Source organism: Pseudophryne corroboree, chromosome 3 (genome assembly GCF_028390025.1).
Source record: "Pseudophryne corroboree isolate aPseCor3 chromosome 3, aPseCor3.hap2, whole genome shotgun sequence".
In the NCBI taxonomy this organism is placed as follows: Eukaryota; Metazoa; Chordata; class Amphibia; order Anura; family Myobatrachidae; genus Pseudophryne; species Pseudophryne corroboree.
In genome coordinates this window covers 190,328,549-190,356,011 of record NC_086446.1, presented here as the reverse complement: position 1 = coordinate 190,356,011, position 27,463 = coordinate 190,328,549, and the positions used below count along the sequence as shown (strand labels likewise).

Here is a 27,463-nt window from a genome sequence, read left to right as displayed (position 1 = left end):
GCGTGCTATATCTCTATTTTAAGTATGGGGGACCATCAATTCTCTTTCTGGCACAGGGCACCAAAGTGTCTAATTATGGCTCTGGTGGGAGGTACCCTGTGCAACAACTGATCATTATTTGGTTATCGATCCCTTGATGTGTCATTTGGGTCCAACCACCACACAGTCTGCACAAAGCATTCACCTCTGACCTAAAATGTTCCTTGCCATGTGAAATGAGAGTGGAGAGAATTGAGTGGAGGGCAGGACTCCTCAACCATTAGCATATCTGTTGGTGTACTGGTACATCATACACCAGGTCACTAGCTGTTATGCCCAGCATTGCAGGTTTTTCCCCCGTCTCTCATCTTTGTCCCCCCCAACATCCCGTCCCTCATCTCTGTCTCTAATGTCAGTCTCTTTAATCTCTCTTATAATGTGGAGATGATTTTTGCCCATCACAACCTCTTCTAAAACAAAGTATCAGTGCTATCCTGGCACACATGTTAGGTATAAAAATTACTCACAAGCCAGATACTTGGTCTACACTGGAAGACGCCATAATATCTAAAATGCTATCCAAGACCTCACAAATATCTTTGTTTAAATATATATTTGAAAGTTGAGATGCGCAGAAACTAAGTATATTTTCATCATTATTATTTATCCTAACTAATTGTATAAGATGATGCCCTTGAGCATTAATGCTACGATTTTCATGCTTAAAGACAAACCGGCTGCTGCTGAACAAATGAGGACTATGGGGACAAGTAGATAAGGAACAGCTGCAATGGTGAAAGAAGCAAAGCGACTTATAATGTCAGTTTCAAGTATTTTAGACAGACAACATCTTGCAGCTGATTTGCTAATGGAGGTGAAAATTGAAAGCAACTATATGGTTTATTTAAAATGAAGTCATGCTGACCAGATATTCAGATTCCATAAAATCATAAAGCTCAATTACCTAACCCATTACACAAAGAATGAGGTCACACATCACTAACATAAAACATGCCTGGAACATCGCTTCACAGCGGGATGGCATTTTATAGTAACCATGTGATGGGATAAACACGAGCAGAAATAAATACAGAACAGAAGATCTCTAGGAGCTGCACGCCTTGTCTGGGGTCACGAATAGAAACAGAAGTCGAGGTGCAGAGCGAATACCATTTTAGTGCCATTACATTTGTCAGTATGCACCATTCTGTTGCTTTTACAATAAGTGCTCACATTGATAAGTAAGATAATGATGAATACAGAGATTGAGTTGTTGTTTTTTATTACTTAGAACAGGCTATAATGATCTATTTATCTCCATTCAGTAATTTGATACTCTCTAAAGGGGCAATTTATAAGAGAAACGTGTACGGTATATGCGCATATCAGCCAATGTACAGATGTGTACTCATTCACCTATCCTATTTGCACCATATGGCTCAAGAGGCATGGTGTGACTTAGACGCTCTGCCACAGTTAGAGATTTGCCACGGTTAGACTCCCGTGCTTTTTCCAGCATTTAACATCTAACATTATAAATCTGAAGTAATGTTGGCTCCGACAGGACAATATGCAGTCCACTGCAGGGGACGTTTTAATTTTATATATGCAGACATGCCTACATTATGGGCACCAGTGAAAGCAGAAGATCGCCCGCTAAAGCCAGACTAAACGGGGTGTTCCCACATAGCAAAGCTTCTCACAGAATGTAAAGTGCTGACCAGTACTCTGTTACCCCAGAAACATACATGTAGCTATAGTCGCTGATCAGGCCTAGTGCTGGATTAACAGCAGGGCAGACAGGACGATCACCCAGGGGCCAACACACACGGGGGGTCCCACATATAGCGTGGGGGCAGTGTAGCATACTGTATGTGAACAGGGGTTTCTGTGTGGCATAATGTGATCTGAAAACACTACAGTGTGTGTAACATATTGTGGTGCTGGGAGTGTTTATACATTATACATCAGCAGTATATCATATTGACAATATTTGTTGGTAGGGGCCTCCACAAGTGATAGTAAAATAATGTGAAAAGGGTGTGAAAACAAAACACCCTTTAAAAAAAAAGTAATTGTAAAAATAATGATAATAAATAGGCCCCATAGTCAAGTAAAAACCTTAATTTTAATTCATGTATATTACTCAGTTCAGTAATACACTCTTTGCAATATAATGTATTTGTTGTTTACAGGGAAGGAAGACATCTTGCTTTAATCCTCTTGGCTCTATGTTAATTGAACACATGAATGTAACCACAGCACATACAGACGGAATACATACGGGAGACTGGCAGATGGGATGCCGGCTGTCGCTATACCGACAGCAGCATCCCGCCAGCGAGTCACCTCACGTGCTTGCCATGTCTCAGGCCCGGTAGCAAGCTTTGCTAGCCACCACTTACATTCCCAGGCTGCGGACGGGATTTCAACCGCTGGCATTTCACCGCCTGTTGTGATTTCGGTGTCAGGATCCTGAACGCTGGGATCCCGACAGGCGGTATATTAACTGCCTCCCATACAGACGCATTAGGCTTGTGTGAACCACCACAGTGGTAAACAACGTACATTTGTGCCTCATCCAGGGCAATAATCCGTGGCAAGATACACCGTAGGAAAGCATATATAACCAGCATTTCCTTACTAAAAGCATGATTCTTAGCCTTTATGTCCCCTGCTAGTAGGAAAAACAAATAAATGTACCCGGGGTGGATTGGGCCATCGGGATAGTAGGTAAGCTCTTGCTTGGCCAGTCCAATTGCCCCGTCTGCCGGGCTGATACCTAACCTGTAAGCCTGACTGCCGTACTTCCAGGTTTTGCATTCCACTGTGGAGTGCAAACCGGAAGCTGACAACTGCTCTGGGTCTCGAGCACTTCCGTGTGCCTTTAGCTGGAGCAGCGGGTTAGTGTTGGTGGGACTGGTCCAGTGGGGCACATTAGGCTAATCAGCTCTAATAGAGAGGTGAACAGGAAGGCAGGTGCTGTCTAACCGTTGCTATGTTTTCCCTACCTTAACCTCCGGCTATCGCTGGTAGTTCCGCAAGTTGCTCCCCTTGCTGCATGTCTGTGCATCTTGCCGGGTGATGGTGTTTCTCTTTTCCTTTGTGCCAGAGGGTACTGTGCATGTCTCTGGGAACATCACACCCATGCTACGCTCCTTGTGACTTATCTATTGTGCATGCGCAAATCACCAGGAAAATTGTTGCCGCAACAGTCTCCCAGAGGCAGTTGTACTAAGCCTTGGAGAGTGTTAAAGTGGAGAGAGATAAAGTATCAACCAATCATCTTCTAAATGATAGCTTAAAGGCTGTGTTTGAAAAATGACAGTAGCTAATTGGCTGGTACTTTATCTCTCTCCACTTTATCACTCTTCAGGGCTTACTACATCTGCTGCCCTGTGATTTCTCCAGAGAGGTAATTATTATAATGGGTGCAGTGTGGACCCCCTTGACCTAAGTTCCTGTGTGCCTCTCCAGAAATGTTGGGAGATATGGTAACAAAGTATAAGCATATTGCTGCATAGAGACGCTGAATTGCTCACATTGGAGGCCATACTCATTCAGATGATCTGTACCTAGCAAAGGGCCGGTGAAGGATTCAATGATGTGACTGATGGTGGCAAAGCATGATCTAGACACTGACAGTGGGCGGATGTACACCAGAGAAGGGCACTGAAGTGGCATTAACATAAAGTCACAGACGCGACTGCAGCCAAAAATGTAAAGAAAGCCACTGCTGCATCCAACTCAGATTCGGGCCCTATAAGGAAAGATTTCTCCACCCTCATCAGACCACGCACCCTCAACAGAGCCCGCCTTCATTAGGGCTTCTTCCATACATTTCCCGGGCTGGTTTACCATTCCAATCTACACCTGTCAGTAACCAATACATGATGTTGCTGTTCTGTTAGTATTTAGATGAGGAAATAAAGTATCACATGGGGTGAGCTGATCAGCATTACACTGCAAGCAGTGTGCACCCACTAATGGGGTGACTGGGGTCTGAGCCATTTTGTCTTCTCACATACTGCTACTACAGGGTGCGTTTTGTTCCCCCTCTGGGGAGGCTGAGCCCCCTCTGAGTCTGACAGGTGGTTATTATTATTATTATTTTTTTAATAGAGTATTTTTATTCAACAAGAATGAACTTATTACAGACATTTCAGTTTACACTGAGAGCTTCAAAAGTTATTATACAATATAATCATGCACAGATCCGTCTCAAATAATATGTGCATATGCGTGGTGCAACAGGTGGTCGCAGATCCACATAATGTCCACCCACAGATACCAGTTTCTCTGAAGTCTGCAAGCAAGGTCAAAACACATACTAACATTTCTTGTTTTCTCCCCGAAACACGTCGGTAAACCCCCCCAACTATGGGGCCTAATAAAGCCTGCCCGAGAAGAAAAAAGAAAAAAAAACAAACAACAGACCAAAACAACACCAGCAAGCCTAAGTTCCTACCGTTGTGCGAGATGAGGTGCATTATCCCTACAGTATAGAATACGGGAGAGGAGCCTGGTTCGTCCCCACGGGTCCAGAGTGGCCGGCCCGCCGTAAAAGGTATACGACAATTCGAGTTAAGTTATAAATCTTTCAATTCTAAGGGCAGGGGAGGAGTATGTAGAGTTGATCCAGAAGGACCATACCTTCTCGTGTTTAGAAAGGGCATTATTTTTCATATAAATGTACCCATCCTTCAATACTGTGTCATTCACAAGGGCTTTAAATGCAGACGTCTTAGCGGAGTGTGAGGCCATCCATGTCCGCGCAATGCACACCTTGGCGAGGGCGCATATACTGCGAGCATACAAGTCCTCCCACTTAGTCCCAGAGTCAGTTCCTCCTACTCCCAGAATACAAAATCCTGGAGTCAGCATGCCTCTCAGTATCCCCGTGTGTTCCAGAATCGACCCGACCCCAGCCCAGAATGCCTGCAAGGATGGACACTCCCACACCAGGTGCCAGAATGATCCGCCACCGGTCCCACACTTAGGACAGGCGGCGGCACCACCGGCCCCAAATCTGGCCAGCCTGTCCGGAGTCATATATGATCTATGCAACATAAAGAGTTGGATTTGTTGGAACCGTAATGATTTGGTGACCTGGCTCGAGTTCCCCAGCGCCACCTCCCAGTCCTCCACATCCATGGGGCCCACGTCACGCTCCCAGCGCTCCCGGAGGTTCGAGAGCGGGTCAGCGTGAATAGTTTTTAGAAGGTACGAGTAGGTGAAGGAGATCACCTTGACCCGATCCAATGAGCATAGAAAGGTCTTTATAGGGAAGGGGAGAAGCACCGGGGGGGAATCCCCGAATTATGATTGTAAAGCGTGCCTGAGCTGTAAAAATCTATAAAAGTAAGAGTTTGGGAGACCAGACTCTTCCTTTAGTTGCTGAAAGGACTTCATTGAACCATTGTTGTACAACTGGAATATGGAAGTTACTGAGTACGGGGCCCACACCACCACCCCCTCCAAAGACCCCAGTTCATGTAGTGATGCGGAGTGCCAAAGGGGAGTATCCGGGTCCATACTATCATAACCAAGCATACGTATCAAAGCCAACCAGATCTTCATGGCTTGAAAAGCAATAGGAGGGGACAGCCGAGAGGCGCTCCCCCCCACTAGAATCTGTGTCGGAGAAAGGTCCGGGTAGTAACATTGGAGAAACGCCCAGCACAGACCGGTCCCCTCTCCTCCCCGCAACCAGATACCTATGTGTGCCAGCTGGGCCGCATAGTAGTATAATTGGAAGTGAGGCAAGGCCAAGCCGCCATCAACTTTTTGTCTAGTGAGGGTATTTAACTTTATTTTAGGCCTTTTATTGGCCCATATCAGAGATGATAGTATACGGTTTAATTTCTTAAAGAAGGCCGGGAATATGTATACAGGGGATTGCGAAAGAACATACAATAGTTTGGGCAAAACTATCATCTTAATAAGGCTAACCCTACCTGTCATTGTCAGCAGGAGTTTACACCAAGCCCTCGACTTGCGTATAATCAGCTGTACAAGTGGGTCAAGGTTCAAGGGTATAAAATCCGAGGGGTCATTAGTAACCTGGATCCCAAGATATTTAAACTGGCCTGTCCAGCTCAGCGGTAGGGAAATCTTTGGGACCCGGGGAGGAGAGCCCAGAATGGGCATTATAAATGATTTGGACCAGTTGAGACCAGAGAAGCCACTAAAGGTCTCTATGACCTGCAACACTACAGGCATATCCGCACTGTAGTCGTGTAAAAAGAGTAATAGGTCGTCTGCATAAAGGGCTATTTTGTCAGTACATGGGCCCGTGTTGACTCCCCCAATGTCCGGATGCGATCTGACCAAACAGGCCAAGGGTTCGATGGCTATGGCAAATAAGGCTGGGGAGAGGGGGCATCCCTGTCTGGTGCCCCGAGTCAGAGTAAAGGAGGATGAGACATAGCCATTAACCAAGATCCTGGCGCGTGGACTTTGATATAGCAATTTGATCCATCGTATAAAATTAGGGCCGAAGCCCATACATGTCATGACCCCCCACAGATATGGCCAGTCAACACTGTCGAATGCCTTAGCCGCATCTAAGGAAACCACAACCGCGTCCGAGGGGAAGTCATGAGGAGCCTGCAAAAATAGTGTATAGCCTGTGCAAATTAATGGACGTGGATTTCCCCGGCATGAAGCCAGATTGATCCTGGTGTATTATAGATGTAATGACCGAGTTGAGCCGGACCGCAAGGATTTTTGCCAGGATCTTGGCATCGGTAGGGATAAGGGAGATCGGCCTATAGGACTCTACTAGTTTGGGGTCCTTACCGGGCTTTGGCAGTACTAAAATTATGGCCTCGGACATTGAGGGAGGAAGTTGATTAGTGGCAAATATGTCTGTATACATCTCATGCAGCTTGGGACCAAAGAACTGTATGTATTGTTTATACAGCTCGGTGGGGATGCCATCGCTTCCCGGAGACTTGCCACTGGGAGACATACCCACCGCTGCGGTCACCTCCTCCAAAGTTAAGGGCGCTTCTAGAATATCCCTGGCCTCGGGGGAAAGCTTGGAAAGGGGTATATTAGACAGGTACAGGTCTAGGTCCTCCATGGAGCATGTCGACTGAGAGTCATAGACCTCTTTAAAGTATGAAAAAAACATCTGCGCTATGTCGGGGGTATTATCTACTATGGAGCCATCAGCGTCAGACATCTGCACTATCGTGGATCCAGGACGGTCATAGTGCACCAAATGGGCCAATAAGCTACCTGGCCTGTCCGCCTGCATATATATATTGGTGGCCCTGAACAAAAGGGAGCGCGCATTTCTATCTGAGAGGTGAGCTAGCCAGGCCTCCTGAGCTAGTATCCAACTTGCCTTTAGCGCAGAGGTTCCCTGAGCCAAGTAGCGGGTCTCTAGATCCCTATATTCAGACTCAAGCCGTCTCTCCGTTGCTCTGTACTCTATCTTGCGGGCAGCTATTTTGCCAATCAGTGTACCACATAAATAAGCTTTAAATGCATCCCATATAACCGGTGTCGGGGCCGAGCCCACATTATCCGCAAAGAAACCCTCCCACCTATGCGGTAAATCCGGGCACTCTCCCAGCTGAATCAGCCAGGACGGGTGTAACTTCCAGTTAGACTGTCCCCTCCGGCACTCCACATCGAGGGACAGTAGCAGGGCGAATGGTCGGACACCCCCCGTGCCTCATAATGAGCATCCGTTATACTAGGTAGGAGCATGGGCGAGACCAGGGCGAGGTCGATTCTGGAGAAGGAGCCATGCGTACCGGAGAAACATGAGTACTGCCTAAGCGTAGGGTAGCGAGCCCCCCAGACATCCACCCACTGCATGCTATCTATAAAATCCGCAAACTTAGATTGAGATATAGATTGGCCACCCCCCGCCCCCGAATCCCGAGAAGACCTCCATCTATCCAGAGAGGCATCCAGCACGTTGTTAAAATGATAAATCCCCTACACAAATAACAGGAGTATGTGGAGAGGCAGCAATAAATGAGGCCGCCTTCTGCAGGACATCATACGAGAATGGGGGAGGAACATAAACAGACAAAATAAAGAAATTACGGGAGCTCAGCTTGCATTCCAGAAACACAAATCTACCATATGGATCCGTGTTTACCGTAATTAATTCAAACTGTACAGTTCTCTTTATCATGACTGACACCCCCCTGGAAGAGGAGGAGTGAGAGGAATGATACGCCCAGCCTACCCAGGGCCTGCGGAGAGACAATAGTCTATTTCCCTTCAGATGAGTTTCACTCAGACAGATAATATCCGGGCCATATTTCTTAATCATTTGAAATACAGGTTGAGTATCCCTTATCCAACATGCTTGGGACCAGAGGTATTTTGGATATCGGATTTTTACGTATTTTGGAATAATTAGATACCATAATGAGATCTTATGATGATGGGACCTAAATCTAAGCACAGAATGCATTTATGTTACATATACACCCTAAACACACAGCCTGAAGGTAATTTTAGCCAATATTTTTTATAACTTTGTGCATTAAACAAAGTGTGTGTACATTCACACATTTCATTTATGTTTCATATACACCTTATATACACAGCCTGAAGGTCATTTAATACAATATTATTAATAACTTTGTATATTAAAAAAAGTTTGTGTACATTGAGCACAAAGGTTTCACTTTCTCACTCTCACTCAAAAAAGTCCGTATTTCGGAATATTCCGTATTTCGGAATATTTGGATATGGGATACTCAACCTGTACTAAGGATCGCTTTACTTTATTATTAATGCCCCGGACATTCCATGCCAGAATCTTTAAGGCAGACATGTCATCCTTTGTACCATCTGGGACACAGCGTGCAGAGACCCTACAAGGTGAGAAGGGAGCCCCCCCATCACCATTATCCAAGTCTCTATCTGCCCGTACACGGTACCATCCCTGGAATCATATCGCCCACAGGCCCCGGGCCCCCAAGCCAAACCCCTCTAAATAGCACAACATCACCTCGCAATTTGATAAATGGTCACATGAAAAACAAAAAACTGAAAAAAAAAAAGAAATAGGAAAACAGAAAAACAAACATCATCCCAACAACAGCCCCTCTCCCCGAATTGTGGCATACACATAACCCTAACAGAGCTCTAACCTTGGTGATCCGAAAGCCTACGGCAGTGCTATACGTATCATACAAATAAAAAAAATAAAAAAAACCAATGCAAAACCCAATGCGTAAAAGTCACTACCCAGCAAAGTCCAGAACAACTAGTACAGAAGGAAGCTCCCCGGACTTATACTTGCATATTGTAGGCCCATATGGAACGGACACTGGATGTCAGTCCGGAGCCATCTGGCGGGCACCCGGAGCATATCTGTCCAGCCAGGCCGCCGCCTCCCTCGGAGAACTGAAGAACTTAGTTTCCCCGTCCGCCACCACACGCAGCCTGGAGGGAAACAGCATCGAATAGGGAAGATTCAGGTCCCGAAGACGCCGCTTGATGGGCAGAAACTGGGCCCGATCCTTCTGGACATCCGCTGCAAAATCTGGAAATGCCGACACCCGAACACCATTTCGAAGCAGGGGGCCCTTCACGCGGCCCAGGCGCAGGACGGCGTCCCGGTCTTTGTAGTGCAGAAACTTGGCTATAAATGTTCGCGGAGGTGCACCCGGAGGCAGAGGCCGGAATGGCACTCGGTGCGCCCGCTCCACCGCAAATTGAGGCGTAAAGGATTCAGCGCCATACGCCTCTTTTAGCCAGGACTCCAGGAAATTCTCGGAATGTGCCCCCTCCTCCTTTTCAGGCAGGCCCACGAATCTCACGTTGTTTCTGCGAAGGTGTCCCTCCATATCCAGGAGTTTAGTTTGCATAGCCGAAACTTGCTGGGAGACAGCAGACACAGACCGCTGCAAGGGGCCAGTGAGGTCCTCTAGGTTGGAGACCCGCATCTCGGTTTCGCCCACTCTCTCTCGGACGCGCTGGACATCCTGGCGTAACAGTGATAAATCGCACTGCACCTTCTCCATTTTGTTCGACAGGCGTTGTTCGCTGGCCGCTATGGCCTCCAAGACTTGTTGAATGGAAGGAGCAGACGGCTGCATGTCCGCACCCGTATCGGCCCCAGCCGGGGGAACGGGTCGGGTAGATGGGGAGGTTTTAGGAGAGGATTGCGTCGGCTGGGTGGGAGGCTGACGGGCGAACCTCTCCAATTTAGCCGCCGCCGTGCTTTGACCACCCCTCACCATAATGTCAATGTTCAAGCAGCACTCAAAGCCCAGGTATTCAGTGTCAGGAGGTGCAGCAAAGGACAGTAATTGCAGTGTCAGCAATGCACCAAGGCCCCAGGCGTCTTGTAGTGAAACAGAGGGGGGATGAGGGCCAGGGGGACCCAAGAGGAGGTGTTATAATATAATATAAGCTGGGCAATAAAAGAGAAACATGGCAGCATGTCCTGGGTCACTTTATCCAGCCCTGCAGCTCCTGTAAAGTCCCAGAACAGTGCAGTGCAGAAGGGTTAATGCAGGGAGGAACTTCCAAAATGGCCGCCGAGCCCACTGCCTCACCTCCCTCATTCAGGCCCACGGATCTCGGGCTCCAGGGGACAGGAGCAGCCAGGTATGGGATCCAGGTGGCGTAAGGGGAAGGCGCCGCTCATCCCACGCCACCGGCAATCTTCACCGCGAGTACGCGCCCGCGGCAGCGCGGCAGTGTCCCGCAAATCGAGGCCGGGGATGTGCTGGCGGCCTAGGACCGAGAACCGGGCGGCAGCCGGCGCCGGCCGGAGACGCGGGCAGAAGTCTCACAGCAATGCCCGCCGCCTCCCCAGGGAGACTGTGATAGTTAGGAGCCGGAAAGCAGGTTTAGGGGAGCCCAAGAAGTTAGTCAGGATTAATAATCCGGGGAGCTCCTGTATCCTGCTTCCTACCCGCTTGCCGCCGTGGCCATGCCCCCCAGGTGGTTATTATTTTTAGTGGGATTGATCCTTCTCCGTTTTCAGGTTTAGCCATGTTAGGGGAGCAAGTACAAACATTTTTTAATGTATGTGTATTTAGGTTTATAACTTTATATACAATGTCCATCACCCGGGTACTCACTGTACATTAAGCACATCCCCCCTTCCATCACATTTCATATGACAAGACCTACAAAGAGGGCAGCTTGATTGGTAACTTAATACTAAAACATTATAGACCAGTTCTTCAGTTTGATCAGGAAACATTAAGCAGTATGGGCCTAGATTTTAGATGAGACATTAATTGGGATTAGACCGGGGTTTCCTAATTATCAATGATCAGATTAAAATGTATCTATATTAAGGTACATACTGAATTATGTTTGTCACTTATTAAAAATCATTAATTTATTTAATATTTGTTTACAGTTAGAGAGCACACATATTACACACCGCTTTACAGAGAATATTCCAGTCATTGACATTAGTCCCTGCCCCAGTAGATCTTACAAGGCCAGATTAATGTGCACAGATCATGTATTCAATCTGACTGAGGTACTAATTAAGTCACCTGTGCTTAATCTGGATATCTGTAAAACCTGGACTGTTAGAATGCCTTGAGGACCGTGTTTGGGAACCACTGGATTAGAATGTAGATGCAAAGTGGGAATCTTTCTCAATTTTCTGACCATCATCTTCATTACTGTCAGCATATAAGCATAGAGCAAGAGAGAGCACCCACACCTCATACATTCCCCCAGCAACACCCCTGTGGGATATAAGGAAATGAGATGCTGCACCTGCAGAGACATTTCTTGTTTTATCTTTACATTGAAACTCAGCCTATAATCTTGTTACATGCAGAGCCGGCCCTAACCAATATGATGCCCTAGGCAAGATTTTGGCTGGTGCCCCCTAGCACCACCGCTAGTTCCGCCTCTAACCCTGCACCCCTTTCCCAGCACCATCACCCCCCACCCATCGCAGTCCTTTTTTTTGCTTTCCTAACCCCTGTAATTTAAATAAGAACAATAAGTACATTCGAGCACAGCCAAAAAAGGTATGTGTTTTTGCTGTGTTTTGCAGGCAATTCAAATTATGCCTCACAGTAGTGCAACTTTATTCACAATTTATCATACAATAGTGTCCCTTATTCACATTACATCACACAGTAGTGCCAATTTACCTTATATACGCTACTTCTCACAGTAGTGCCCCTCATTCACATAACTTCATACTGAATTGCTCCTTATTCACATTACACCACACCATATTGCTCTTTATTCACATTAGACCACACGGTAGTGCCCTTTCTATACGTTACGCCACACAGTAGAGCACCTTATACACATAATGCCACACATTGGTAATGCATTTATACACATAATACCACACAGTAATGCCCCTTACACATACTGTATGACACACATTATTAATGTCCTTATAAACAAAATGCACCTTACACATTATGCCAACCCTTATTAATGCCCTTATACACATAATTTCCCTTACACATATGCCGCACATTGTTAATGCCCTTATACACATAATGACACACATAATGTCCCTTACACATATGCTGCACATTATTAGTGCCCTTATACACACAATGACACACATAGTGCTCCTTACACATATGTTACACATTATTAATGCCCTTGTACACATAATGACACATATAGTTCCTGGCGTGAGTCAACTGGCAGCTCTGCTAACGTCGGGTGCCTATTTTTTATGAAAATGCATCTTATTTGCATTGCTATGTGGCAAAGATGCACAAGCAGCTTCCGCTGATTAAAATGATATGTGGCATGCCTATATTCTGTGTGCGACTGTGGCTGTATCTGCATACAAAATGCTACACACAGAATATAGGCATGCCGCATATCATTTTAATCAGCTAAAGCTGCTTGTGCCCCTGGGCATACCAGATGCCCTAGGCAATTGCCTAGTTTGCCTATGCCTAGGGCCGGCTCTGGTTACATGTCACAATATTATAATGGAAGCCGCATTATGCCACCTACTGCCGCAATCCAGATGTGATATTGTACTGGACAGCTATAACCATAATATAATTATAATTATCTTTTCTCCTAGATCTGTTCAAGTATGATTCAAACACTGGCTTCTCCATCCATGTACATGTGCTAGTAAATCTACTAGTAATATGCTGCTAAATTTTGAATGATGAGTTATGTAACTCATGCCAAATGTAATAGCTTGCGAGTTGTTTAAGTCCAGAAATGTCATCAATTTCACTGCAAAATGAAAGCTAGCATCTTAAAACCTTATCTATCGCCCAGTGGCGGAACTAGCGAGCGGTGGGCCCAGGTGCGACAAAATGCTTTGCCCCCCCCTCCCCACACACATCCCATCCAAGTCCACCCCCACACCCCTGGAGAGGATCTGGTAAGGGGGACCTGCTCAGGGCCAGAGAAATGGATACCTAGCAACAGTGCCGTAACTAGACATTTTAGCACTGTGCGCAAGAAACGGCATCGGAGCCCCACCCCTGCATGCAAAACAGGGGCAGTGCGCGCCGTAGGCGCACGCAAAAATACATAGTGGCGTGGCTTCGTGGGGAAGGGGTGTGGCCACAAAATAATACCAACTCATAAAACGGTGCACAGTAGTCTCCATTATTCAAATTACGCCGCACAGTAGCACCACTACACCAGGTAGAGACCCTTTTACACCTTACAGCGGACAGATTCCTCTTTTTACACATAACGGCAGACAGCGTGCACTTTTTACACATAACGGCAGACAGCGTGCCCTTTTTACACATAACGGCAGACAGCGTGCCCTTTTTACACATAACGGCAGACAGCATGCACTTTTTACACATAACGGCAGACAGCGTGCCCTTTTTACACATAACGGCAGACAGCGTGCCCTTTTTACACATAACGGCAGACAGCGTGCCCTTGTTACACATAGCGGCAGACAGCGTACACTTTTTACACATAACGGCAGACAGCGTGCCCTTGTTACACATTATGGCAGACAGCATCCCCTTTTTACACATAACAGCAGACAGCGTCCCCTTTTTACACATTACGGCAGACAGCGTGCCCTTGTTACACATTACGGCAGGCAGATTCCCCATTTTTACACATTACGGCAGGCAGATTCCCCATTTTTACACATTGCGGCAGGCAGATTGCCCCTTTTTACACATAGCGGCAGGCAGATTACCCCTTTTTACACATAGCGGCAGGCAGTCCCCCATTTTTACACATTGCGGCAGGCTGATTCCCCCTTTTTAGACATTACGTCAGGCAGTCCCCCCTTTTTACACATTGCGGCAGGCCGATTCCCCCTTTTTACACATTACGTCAGGCAGTCCCCCCTTTTTACACATTGCGGCAGGCTGATTCCCCCTTTTTACACATTACGTCAGGCAGTCCCCCCTTTTTACACATTGCGGCAGGCTGATTCCCCTTTTTACACATAGCGGCAGGCTGATTCCCCTTTTTACACATAGCGGCAGGCTGATTCCCCTTTTTACACATAGCGGCAGGCAGTCCCCCATTTTTACACATTACGTCAGGCAGTCCCCCATTTTTACACATTGCGGCAGGCCGATTCCCCCTTTTTACACATTACGTCAGGCAGTCCCCCCTTTTTACACATTGCGGCAGGCTGATTCCCCCTTTTTACACATTACGTCAGGCAGTCCCCCCTTTTTACACATTGCGGCAGGCTGATTCCCCCTTTTTACACATTACGTCAGGCAGTCCCCCCTTTTTACACATTGCGGCAGGCTGATTCCCCTTTTTACACATAGCGGCAGGCTGATTCCCCTTTTTACACATTGCGGCAGGCTGATTCCCCTTTTTACACATAGCGGCAGGCAGTCCCCCATTTTTACACATTACGTCAGGCAGTCCCCCATTTTTACACATTGCGGCAGGCTGATTCCCCTTTTTACACATAGCGGCAGGCAGTCCCCCCTTTTTACACATAGCGGCAGGCAGTCCCCCATTTTTACACATAGCGGCAGGCAGGCCCAAGAAAGAAAGAAAGAGAAGGAAAGAAAGAAAAAGAGAAAAAGAAAGAAAGAAGAATTATACTTACCCTCTCCGCCGGCTCAGGCTCCTCGGTGCAGCCGCGTTAGACTATTCCCGGGCAGTAGAGGAGGTGGAGGACGGAGGTGAAGGAGGGAGCCGCAGCAGCGCTTTGTTACTGGTGGAGGCGCTGCTGCTGCCCCTCTGCTTCCCTATAGGCTGTTCTCGGAAGACAGCCTATAGTGAAGCATAGGGGCAGCAGCAGCAGCGCCTCCACCAGTAACAAAGCGCTGCTGCGGCTCCCTCCTTCACCTCCCTCCTCCTCCTTCCCCCGTCCGTTCCGCTGCTCCTCTCCTCTCCTCTCCGGGCGGCTGTGCGCTGCGGGCAGCGGTTGCCTGCAGCGCACAGCGGCATGTAATGAGTCAGTTTGACTCATTACATGCTTGGGCCCCTGGACAGAGGCGGGCCCCAGTGCAACGCACTGCTTGCACTGCCGGTAGTTCCGCCTCTGCTATCGCCTAGTTTTATAGAGGACAGTAGCAAACCCTCTACTGGGAACTGGTAGAACAAGAACTTTTCAGGGAAAAATTGGTCAACCCAATGGTGAAACCAAACCCCCAGTAAGTTCCGGCTTCGGGGCTAATAGGATAACCTCGTCGGATTACCTCTGCTAATAGCATACCCCCCTAAATGTAATATGGTTTGCTGGGAATAAAAAAAATGCAGGTGCTCATTGCTTTGTACCATTTTATTCTGTAACTTTTCAGAATTTTTTGTTTCATTTGTGTTTTTGTTGTCGTGTTCTCCTTTGCTGCAAATGATGAGTCTCACTCTTCATCTGTATGTATACTAAAATTGCAAATGACCGGTGGGACTCGTCCATAGGGTATGAGTAGGTTGAAAAAAAAAAAAACTTATGTTAAACTAAAGACACTAGGCCACGCTCCATTTTTGTGCGCCCGACTTCAGTATGACTGTGACACCCATCGAACCACGGTATAACAGGTGCCTGCAACACTAAAGGGGGGTACACACGGAGAGATCCGTGCTTAAAATCTAAGCAATCTTGCTAGATTGCTTAGATTTTAAGCACGGATCTGCCGTGTGTATGCCCTCCAGCGATAGCGATGCGCGGTCCCGCGCATCGCTATCGCCGGTGCTAGATTGAGCCTGCATGCATCGCGCTGTGCTGAGCGGGGTGAGAGATGTGTGCTGAGCGGTCTGTGTTAAGATCGCTCAGCACACATCTCTCCCGTGAGTACCCCCCTTTAGTCTTTACTGTTCCTTACAATACAATGCAAATGAGATTAAAATACATACAGACATTAATGACACAATTTAGCGGAAGATGTTTTATTTCCCTGGGATGCTTTAGTGAATCTTTCTCCGCTGTAAAGGATTTTAAACGATTATCTCATTAACTTGCATAACATAAACAATCACTTTCAAAATATGTATACAATTACAATATTAAAACAATTGGGGCCCTAAATGAACCTTTTGTCCTTCTTAACTAGTTGAGTGATTTTTAAGTGCACTAAACATGAAATACTTTCTCCTGGAAGCAGCTATTGAGTATGTGGTGGATGCCGCAACTGAAGGTTTAAAACATGGGGCTCAATAGGTCCCATCTGGATTTTATAAGTTCTCTCCTTTGCAAGCAACAATACTGTCTCGTATAGTTTGTCAATGTGGGTCTATTTCTAGGTAATCACTGTTTAATCCCAAAGCTCAGTGTGCTCATTCTGCTGCTAATGTCAGTTTTAAGGCTCTATTCCTTCAGAGAAACACTGGTGTTAATGTTCATGTAACCAGTAGTTCAGTAGTAGCCATCCATTAACAATGTACGTGTACTTTATGCCTCTGAATGATGTAACTAGAAGAGAGTACTTTTAGGGAGCTGTAGTGTCTCTAGTACTGACGGAAGAGTTGCTCCATGCCTGCTTCCCTTTAGTGATGCGGTCACTGACTTCCACTTGTTTCCTAGATAGTAGCCTTTTAAAACTGTATTACATAGTCCTGTTTCCTCTTGCACCAGTGCACTATATATTGTGACTTTCCATCAGTAAAAGAGGTTGCCTGTTTCTAGGTGTACTGGCTACTTCGCAGGGAGCTAACGTGTCCCTATCTCCAATAATCGATATGCTCCCGTTACTATACGTGTAGTAATCAAGTGACTTAAAGGTATGATGAAGCTGCTGGGGTGTCATGAACTAGCTTTTGGGGAAGCTCTGCTCTAATTCCCCTGGAGATGTCAGTATTGCAATAATTAGGGATTTACAGCCTGATCAGTGCTGCAGCTGGCACACCCCTCTTCGGCTGTCACTCCAAGCTGGGGCCACCTTCTGTGCCGCCTCTCCACTTGCTGTTCACTGGGAAAAGACTCACAGCTGCCCTCCATCTCTAGCTCTTCCCCTCTGGTCACCGGGAACAGTAGTCAGGACCGTGTAAATAGTGCAGCACTTCTCCTCACTGCTAGCCACTCCTCTCAAAATGGCTGCTCAACGACCACCAACTGTCACACACCAGCCAGCATGAGCCAGCCTATCTCTGGAGTTTCATGTGACCTCCAACAGTCACAGTAGTGTCATGAGCCAGCCTCTCCCTGAAGCAGCATGTGACATCCTGGTAGCCAACGTGTGGGTGAGAGTTCCCATACACCATGCGCTAGCTCTGTAGCTCTAGTCCACTGTCACCAATGATGCTCTGGCTGCATGTATATAATGGCAGTATTTACAAAGAAACCGTAACTGTTCTCACTAGGAGTGGAGTATCACATGATGTTTGTAGGAGCATGACCATGTGTCACCCCCCCCCCCCCCCATTTTTAGTTACACTGGGGGCGACAAACACTGAAATAATCCAGATTTACATAAAATACACTGAAACAAGCCAGCCTCGCCCCTTCACTCTGTGCCTCACAGCATCCTACCTCTGTGTCTTTCAGCCTGCCCCCTTCACTCTGTGCCTCCCAGCATCCCACCTCTGTGCATCTCAGCCTCCACTCTGTGCCTCACAGCCTGCTCCTCCTTCACTCTGTGCCTTTCAGCCTGCTCCCCCTTCACTGTGCCTCTCAGCCACCTCCCAGCCTGCACTCTGTGCCTCTCAGCCTGCTCCTCCTTCCCTCTGTGCCTATCAGCCTGCTCCCCTTCACTCTGTGCCTTTCAGCCTGTCCCCTTCACTCTGTGACTCTCAGCATTCCACCTCTGTGCATCTCAGACTCCCAGCCTTCAGTCTGTGCCTCTCAGGCTCCACTTTGTGCCTCTCTGCCTGCTCCCCCTTCACTCTGCCTCTTAGCCTGTCTAACCCCCCTCCCACACTTACTCTGTGTCTCTCAGCATCCTCCCCCTCTATCTCTCCCTTCTCCCCACTCCGGTCACTGATAGCCGCCCTCACCTGTATGACAGGCAGCTGGCAGACAGTGAGGCTAGACAGACGCCGCGTCTTCGTGGCACTGTTGTCAGACAGGGCAGGGAGCATGACCATGATGAAGTGCTGGCTTCACGCTCCCGCCTCCACTCCCAGCAGCCCTGCAAGGTGGGAGGCGGCAGCCGCAAGTCACTGTTCAGAGTGTCAGGAGCAGCGGGAGCCGCATCAGTGTGACGAAAGAGCTGCGGGTTGGCCACAGCTGCCTTATTCAATATCCCATGACAAGTAAGATGGCAGCCAATGACAAGTATGTTATATGACCCTGAAACATCTGACCTCATTCAAGAGCCTTTCACTTTGCAAACCTGAAATTGTCAGTCCATGCTAACAATATGAAGATGGGAAGTCCCAGCAGAGCAGGACTTCGAGACCTTCTGATGCACCTTTTATTTACAAAATGTGCATGATGTGGCGTCTGGGGTTGTACACATTCCAAATCATAAGTGAGTTACAGTATTAACCAAACAAACCAAAAGATAGGTTGAATGACTCTTTTTCACATGTTCATAATAGCCTATTTATTAACGTGCATGATATGTACACTGTAATTGTATGCACATCCATGCAAAGTTATACATGCAAAAGCTATGTACCATAATATGTGTTATATTATAACTTCAGTACGTAGGACCTTCTCTCTACATAGGGGGAAATACAGATCTGATCGCAGCAGTAAATTTGTTCGCTAATAGGCAAAACCATGTGCAGTGCAGGGGAGGCAGATATAACATGTGTAGAGAGTAAGATTTGGGTGGGTTATTTTGTTTCTGTGCAGGGTAAATACTGGCTGCTTTATTTTTACACTGCAATTTAGATTTCAGTTTGACCACACCACACCCAAGTCTAACTCTCTCTGCACGTTATATCGGCCCCACCAGCAGTGCACATGGTTTTGCCCATTAGCTAACAAATGTGCTGCTGTGATCAACTCTGAATTAGGCCCATAGTTGGGAATATTGTATCAGTGTACTGTATCAGAATACTTTTTTCTATCTTTTTTTTTATATAGCGCAGCAAATTCCATTGCTCTTTACAATTGGAAATAAAATGATATAACAAAACTGGGTAATAACAAACAGTCATAGAGGTAGGAAGGCCCTGCTCGCAAGCTTACAATCAATACATAGTTATTTTATTTTGTTTTTTTACCGACAGTGCTGTGCTGATCCAGTGAGACAGGAGACAGCTCCCAGGGCAATGTATCTGACCCACCTGTCTGCCCGCAGCTAGCTCTGACGCTGTGCTGGTGAGCTCCAGTAACTGGAATCTCTCCTATGTCAGCTACTGTCTTAAACTCTCTTTTTTGCCATGCAGTGCTGTGACTAGCGTGCGGTGCATTGTACAAGCTGTAGAAGTGCACTATGCTCCCTTTTAGCAGTATCAACCTCCGCTTTGCCTCCCAGTTGAGGGGATTTAGTGTAGCATATAGGGGGGTGTAGTGCAGTGATGTAGTGTACCATATAGGGTATGTAGTGTAGTTATGTATTGCAGTATATAGGGGCCTGAAGTGCACTGATGTGGTGTAGCATATAAAGGGATGTAGTGTAGCGATGTCGTGTAGTATATAGGGTATGTAGTGCAGTGCATAGGGACATGTAGTGTAGTGATGTAGTTCAGTGTGTAGGGATGTAGTATAGTGATATAGGGCCTAATTCAGACTTGATCGCTCCCTAGGGTTTTTTTGCACTGCTGCGAACAAATAGTCGCCGCCCACGGGGGGAGTGTGTTTTCGCTTTGCTAGTGTGCGAACGCCTGTGTAGCAGAGCTGAACAAACAGATTTTGTGCAGTCTCTGAGTAGCCCAGGACTTTCTCAGCCGTTGCGATCACTTCAGCCTGTCCAGGACTGGAATTGACGTCAGGAACCCTCCCCTGCAAACGCTTGGACACGCCTGCGTTTTTCCAACCACTCCCTGAAAACGGTCAGTTGCCACCCACAAATGCCTTCTTCCTGTCAATCTCCTTGCAAACTGCCGTGCGAATGGATCCTTCGCACAAACCGATCGCTGATTGGCGATCCACTTTGTACACATGCGACGCACCTGCCCATTGCAGTGCATATGCATGCGCAGTTCTGACCTGATCACAGCGCTTCAAAAAAGCTAGCGAGTGATCAGGTCTGAATTACCCCCATAGTGCAGTGGATAGGGGAATGTAGTGCAGTGATGAAGTGTTATGATAAGGTGCAGTGCAGGGACATGCGGCGAGCTAAAAGACTAATACCCCTTTTACACCTACGAGCACGGGTCGCAGCCGGGAGCCTGACACGGGAGCTGCCCCCTGCTGCGACCCGTGCTCGGTCCCTTTCCCATTAGCAGTCACAACCCGGCATATGCCGGGTTGGTGACGCTTCTAGCTACACGGCAGGGGTGGCGCAGGGAGATCACATGATCTCCCAGCGCCGCCCATCCATACAGTGTAAACGGGAGCCGTGTCGCATCGACACGGCTCCAGTTTACACTACACCCTACCCGGATCATTCCCGTGTCCTACCCAGGTAAATAGCCGGGTAGGATTCACGGGTCACTTGATCCGGGTTTACCCTTTTCCACTTGCCAAAAACACGGGTAAATGCGCGCCCCCCCGTGCATTTATCCGTGTTTTTTGAGCTAGTGGAAAAGGGGTATAAGAGGACACTAGCTAGCACCAGAGCCAGATTTACACACAATATATGAGCCAAAGGGTACATCTGGGCATTATACACAGGTGCAGCAGTATAAACTCCTGGAAATTTGGTGAGTTTTGATCAGAGATGTGCGGAAAAGATAAGCACCTGCCATAGACTATAAAAATAATTATAATAACGCAAAGAAGATATTTCAAACATATTCTTTGGATTCTTTCTATACTTTATACAGTCAAAACTCTGGTACAAACGTAAGTATGATAGGAAAGGCTCTGCCTCACCCCACCGCACGTCACTGGTGCAGTGATATAGTGCAATGTATGGGGACACACAGAGGAGCATGTAGTTGAACATGCTGTGGGGCATGTGACGCTAAGGGCATTTGAAGCACATAGGAGAATATTGTCCAGTAGTATCCCCTTTTTATTTTTTTAGTTTTTATTTTATTATTATTATTGTTTTTTTTTTGGGTGGGGGCGGGCGCCAAATTACTGCCTTGCCCCGGGTGCCGAAAATCCTAGTTTTGGCCCTGGTCAAAGTGTCTCACAATGAAGGACAGTGTGTTGAACGCAGGCTCGGACTGGCCCATAGGGGTACAGGGGAAACCACCGGTGGGCCCCCTCTCACTTATACTTTATGAATATGTTACATTATACTGCACAGGACTGTGGTGTATTTTCTACAGTGCATTGCTGTTATTATTCTGGAACATTATCATACATGCACTAGCAGTATTTACTATATATATTATTTATCAAGGGGCCCAGACCATGCACTAATGGTTTGCCAAGCCTCTAAGAATGGGCTCCTACCATTGCATTTCCCCGGTGGGAGCTTCATGCCCCAGTCCGACACTGGTTGTACATTTTGGTGCAGTTTGATTTGTTTGGTCTTTCTTTTTTCACTTCATATACAACAAAACAACTAAACAAATGTATAATAATGAAGCCCTGTTTGGGATTTAAAAAAAGACAGCTGTGGAATATAATCCCTGCTAAAGCACTGCAATAAGCCTTGCTTAAACTGAAATGCAGCTGCAATAAATATTTGGATATGTAGTATAGGAGAGTAACCTTACCGTTACAGCATCTCTGACATAACACCAGTATCTAGGGGAGAAAGTAAAAGGAGCAATGTCACAACAAAGACTAACAGCAAAATAAACGAAAGAATAAGTGCAGTTAAAGACAAATCCAATGACAAATTACGAACAAAAAAAAGTACATAGCGAGCTACTTTTCGAATCAAGAATATTTTTCATTAAGTCAGTATAATACATGTAAAATGGTTAAGAGGCTGATGTAAATAGAATAACAAATGCCAATCTGGCGCTTCCCAGATATCACATTAGATGCCAAAGCAACACACTGGAAGAATTTTAGCAGAAGTGACGGCATGTGAATGCAATCTGACAACTATTCATTGGACAAAAGCAGGATACAGCCAAAACAAGATGAAAAACAAGTCTGTGGAGCATTCTATATAGCTGAAGAAAGCAGAAAGCAAAAGGACGTAAAATTGAGGAAGATCAACTCTGTGTAAATATAAATATATAAATGGTCGTTAACTGGAGGTTATGGAATTTGATTACATATTAACAACTAAGTATGCCTACATTAATTCTCCCTCCTGCATCCTGCAATTAAATACTAACTCAGGAAAGATCAAATGGAATAACATTGACCAATGAGAAAACTAATCAGAAGCTGCTGAAGATTGATATTATAGTTGCCCATCGACCATCGATGTTTAACAACAATCGGTGCTCAACAACCACCAATAAAAGATGGTTTTTCCATCGATGGAGGATATCCAATGGTTCCCCGCCATCAATTGCAGGGGCAAACTCATGTAACCCGATGTAAACCATGGCTTATAAATCTTTATTTAACACTGTAAATGTATTATCAATATGTGTGGTATAATTATATGCGGTAAATAATGCAGTATGAGACTTCAAAGAGGCATAAGGTGAGGAGAGGTGTGCCTCTTGGATATGTGTCATGCACAGGGACATTGGCCCTCATTCCGAGTTGTTCGCTCACTAGCTGCTATTAGCAGCATTGCACACGCTAGGCCGCCGCCCTCTGGGAGTGTATCTTAGCTTAGCAGAATAGCGAACGAAAGATTAGCAGAACTGCTAATAAATAATTCTTTGCAGTTTCTGAGCAGCTCCAGACCTACTCACAGATTGCGATCAGCTCAGTCCGTTTAGTTCCTGGTTTGACGTCACAAACACACCCTGCGTTCGTCCAGCCACTCCCCCATTTCTCCAGACACTCCCACGTTTTTTCCCTGACACGCCTGCGTTTTTTAGCACACTCCCAGAAAACGCTCATTTACCACCCAGAAACGCCCCTTTCCTGTCAGTCATTCACGATCAGCAGTGCGACTGAAAAGCGCCGCAGAATCCACAACAAATCTACTAAGTTTTTAGTTAAATAACTAAGCGCATGCGCCCTGCGTGCCTTGCGCATGCACATTTTGCAATAAATCGCAGCATAGCGAAAATCGGCAACGAGCGAACAACTCGGAATGACCCCCAATGACAGATGGGGAGCCGCGAGTCCTGGCAGGTGACAGTTGGGGTCAGTTGGAGAGCTCGAGGTGGGTGACGGAGGAAAGGAAGGAGATGGTCGGTCACAGGGAAAGTAAGCGGAGAGCCTCGGACAATGGGGGTAATTCCAAGTTGATCGCAGCAGGAATTTTGTTAGCAGTTGGGCAAAACCATGTGCACTGCAGGGGAGGCAGATATAACATGTGCAGAGAGAGTTAGATTTGGGTGTGGTGTGTTCAATCTGCAATCTAATTTGCAGTGTAAAAATAAAGCAGCCAGTATTTACCCTGCACAGAAATACAATAACCCACCCGAATCTAACTCTCTCTGCACATGTTATATCTGCCTGACCTGCAGTGCACATGGTTTTGCCCAACTGCTAACAAAATTCCTGCTGCGATCAACTTGGAATTACCCCCAAGGAGCGGTGTGGACCCCGGTGACTGGAGAGCTGGGGGGAGCAGAGCCGAGGAAAGCCCGAGCTGTCTGAGCAGCAGGAGGAGAAGACGCAGGCGATCCATGGAGTGCTGCGGTGGTGATCCCCAGTGCAGTGCTCGCTGTACCCAGGGAGAGCAGAAGCATCACGGAGGGGGCCAGATACGTCAGTGGGAGGGGTTACCGATCCTCCCGGCAGGCGGGGAGAAGCAGCGCTGCTCACTCGGAGAGTGATACCAAAGGAGGTGCAGCCTGTAGGACTTACATCGGGAGGCGGACCGGACCGGAGCTCCCATCAAAAGGCTCATGGGGTGCGGTTTCAACGGAGGCCACCCAGAGAAGGTGATCACAGCCAGGAGTGACAGCGGGAGGCACAGCTGGAACGCAGTGTGAGGTACTTAGTAGTAAACTCTCACAGCAGCACTACGGAGAGGTATGACTGTCACTCACCCCATCATCCCTCTGTAAAAGCCCCATTCCACAGCCACCCAGGCCTCCATTATACAGTGAGACATTTAGTGCCGGTAGCCGCCCCGGCATCCATTATACAGTGTAACACTTAGTGCCTGTAGCAATACAGAAAGGCATTTACCAGTTTATATGGCTTAGAAAGTAACCTGATAGTGTAGCTGCCCAGAACTGAGTTTAACCGCCCAGGGTGTGGAAACTGCAGCACTCCAGGTTGTGTGAGTCGATACTGAACCAACCAGTCCGTCAGGATGAGACAGCATTTCTAGCCCATTTGCCAGCTATCCACCTGTAATATGGCATGTGACCATTGGTGCTGATATCTCACCCCGTTTGGAAGGGTTCATCGTATGAGTAACTCATTATGGCCACAACGGACTCATAAAGGCGAGAAACGCGGTGTTATATATGGTCATTCAGCCCAAAGCATATTATCTGTGAAGGAACCCCTGATGCATCCTTATTCGGACCTCGAAAGCTAATTCATATGGAAATACAAATAGCCCCCTAGAATAGAAGGTTTTCGTTGCTCGGAGTCCTTTATCCTCGTTTTTGGCTGACTACACTGGGCCCCCAACTGTGCACCAAAGCAATAGTCAGGTATACCTGCACGGAACTCCATAGCGATAACCCGCTCCTAAAGCACTTACAACTATTAATTGAGTGATCCCAATAGATTGAGATACCTAGGTGAATGTGAATACTGAACATACACTAAATTCACCTTCTCAAATGTTTTACCGGTTCTACATTTTTTGTCATGCATGCAAGGGTAAATTGTATACTACACTAGAGTCTTTAATATAAGTACGTATCCGAGTTACATATCTATCAGACACTCCTGAGGAAGCCTTGATAGGTGAAACGCGTTGAGGACCTGTTCTGAACACCCCTGACCCGGGCATTCACTGTGGACATACCCTGTACTGCCTAAAAAACATCGGATTATCCAGATAAGCTTTATGAACTTTATTCTTTTTTTTAAATTATTTTTATGACCACTCTTAGCACATGAATTAAAATCTATGTCTTTTAGCCTGTGATTTTCATTTACACACGGCGAATCACGAACCACGGTATTCTATATCCCCACGGAGGACGATCACTCTTGAAAAAGACCTTTAATGAAATGCTGTTTGGTGTTTATATTATGGTACGCTGAATACCTATCGATTTATGTGAACCCCAATATATTTGATAAGTAAATTCTGCACTATGAGAGGCATCTCTCGTTCTGGTTAATTACAGACCTTGCTGTCCTGCGAATAGACCGATTGGAAGACATCCTCTTTGAGACACCCGCTTACGTTAAACCTGGTGACCAGTTGTGGTGCAGATAACTAATTGGAGGAATCAGCCGCTATAATTTTGATGTGCCTGCTAAAAATCAAATTTCCGGTACGCAGATTACCTATAGACATTTTATCGTAAATAACCAAGATTGGCATGAAGATACTGCACTATTAGGCGCTTGTCCTCTCCTTTTTTTTTTCCAGATTTTTTTGCCACTAAACCTAGTGACACCCCGAAGGACTGAGCTGCCGTCTGCAGGGTATCCTGTGGAACCAGAGTGCAAGTTTGATAATTCTAAGACATTTCCTGAATATACTATACTGGTTAAAAAGGGAAGTAGCGCACCAACCATACTTTTGATTCATATATATATATATATATATATATAAATAAAACGCTTGGGTGGAGACACGCCTTGTTAATTCTATAGTAACCCGAGTTGGCAAAGTCACAGTGAGTAAGGAGGGGTTACACTCAGGATTTATGGAGGTTTTTTTTCCCCAAATGTTTGATTTTAGAGCAATTGTCGCCAGCCCGCGAAGGATGGATGTAACAAGCTATAGTCTACCCATAACAAAGTGCAGTTCATGTAATACAGTACTTCAAACATATGCAGGCCCAATGATTACAGTAAGCCACTTAACAGGTTCTCTCTCTGGTGCGATGATTGAGCACTCAGACCCACAGACACACAGCAGACTTGGTAGGAATATGTGCTGTCACTGGGCATGTGCAGCAGCTCCATTCTGCCCTTTATGCCGCATGTAGTGAGTGCTGATCATGCTGTGGGGAAAGAGGGTTTCACAGGCAACTGTGTAAAAAAGCAGCAGTGACCATCAATGATTCCCGTCAATGGTTTTCTTTCAAATCGAGGTGAATCACCATAGGTGACGACCACCGATGCTTAACCCACCGATGGCCATCTCTAGACATAGTTCAATTCATTCAATCTTTTTTAGGTCTTCTTAGGGGGAATTATGTGTCTCAGACTAAGTTTATAGCAAAGTTTTCCAAACCCCACCATTACAGTCCAGGTTTTAAGGATATCCATGCTTGAGCACAGGTGACTTATTTGGTACCTCAATTTGATTTAACTATCTATGCTGAGCCATGAATATACTTAAAACCTGGACTGTAATGGCAGAGTTTCTGAAACTCTGGTTTATAGAATCAGTTTGTAGACAGTCCTCATGATATGTGCAAACCCCATTTAGTGATGGCAAACATTCTGCCATATACTCTGCATACCCTGGGGTCCTGCTACTTAAGAGAAAGTGTTTAATTGTCTTTCATTTTCTTGTCACACTGTGAAAGTTCACCCCACATACAAGGGGCTAAATGTAATAGGCTGCGAGCTGCGGGACTTTGTGCAAGTCCCGCAAAATATGCTATGGGAAATATTGCATTTTGCTTATGTCGCACAGCTGTCCGTATACGCAGGATGCATCCGGCCCAGCAAGGGCAGTATACTGTGTGTATTTGCTGTACTCCTGGAGAGAACAGTAGTATATGCATCTGGCTTATGGCAGATGTGGGTTCACAGTGGTAGTAGTAAATTATATAAATATAATACACAATTCATACACAATATAATGAAGGGCTGGATAGTGTTAGTAAAAGATAATATTGTTGCATTTACAATGGAAAAGAAATGACAGAAATTTAAAGCACTTTTTTAAATCTATGTATAATATATATAATATTCTTGACGCTGCCCAGTATATTTGGTATCCATTCA

General features: G+C 46.4%; 1 protein-coding gene across 2 annotated transcripts in view; it reads left to right on the top strand.

Annotated features, from left to right (window-relative positions):
* The window catches only part of LOC135055088 (placenta-specific protein 9-like), a 145,928-nt gene that overhangs the window by 69,962 nt on the left and 48,503 nt on the right, over positions 1-27,463 (top strand). The window contains exon 1 of one of the 2 annotated variants that reach the window (XM_063958734.1): positions 17,601-18,791. The exons of the other annotated variant lie outside the window; for it this stretch is intronic. Within the exon in view, the coding sequence (XP_063814804.1) occupies positions 18,746-18,791 (46 nt within the window). The 5' untranslated portion in view covers positions 17,601-18,745. Of the gene's footprint in view, positions 1-17,600; positions 18,792-27,463 lie in introns of those variants that run through there. 2 annotated transcript variants of the gene reach the window in all.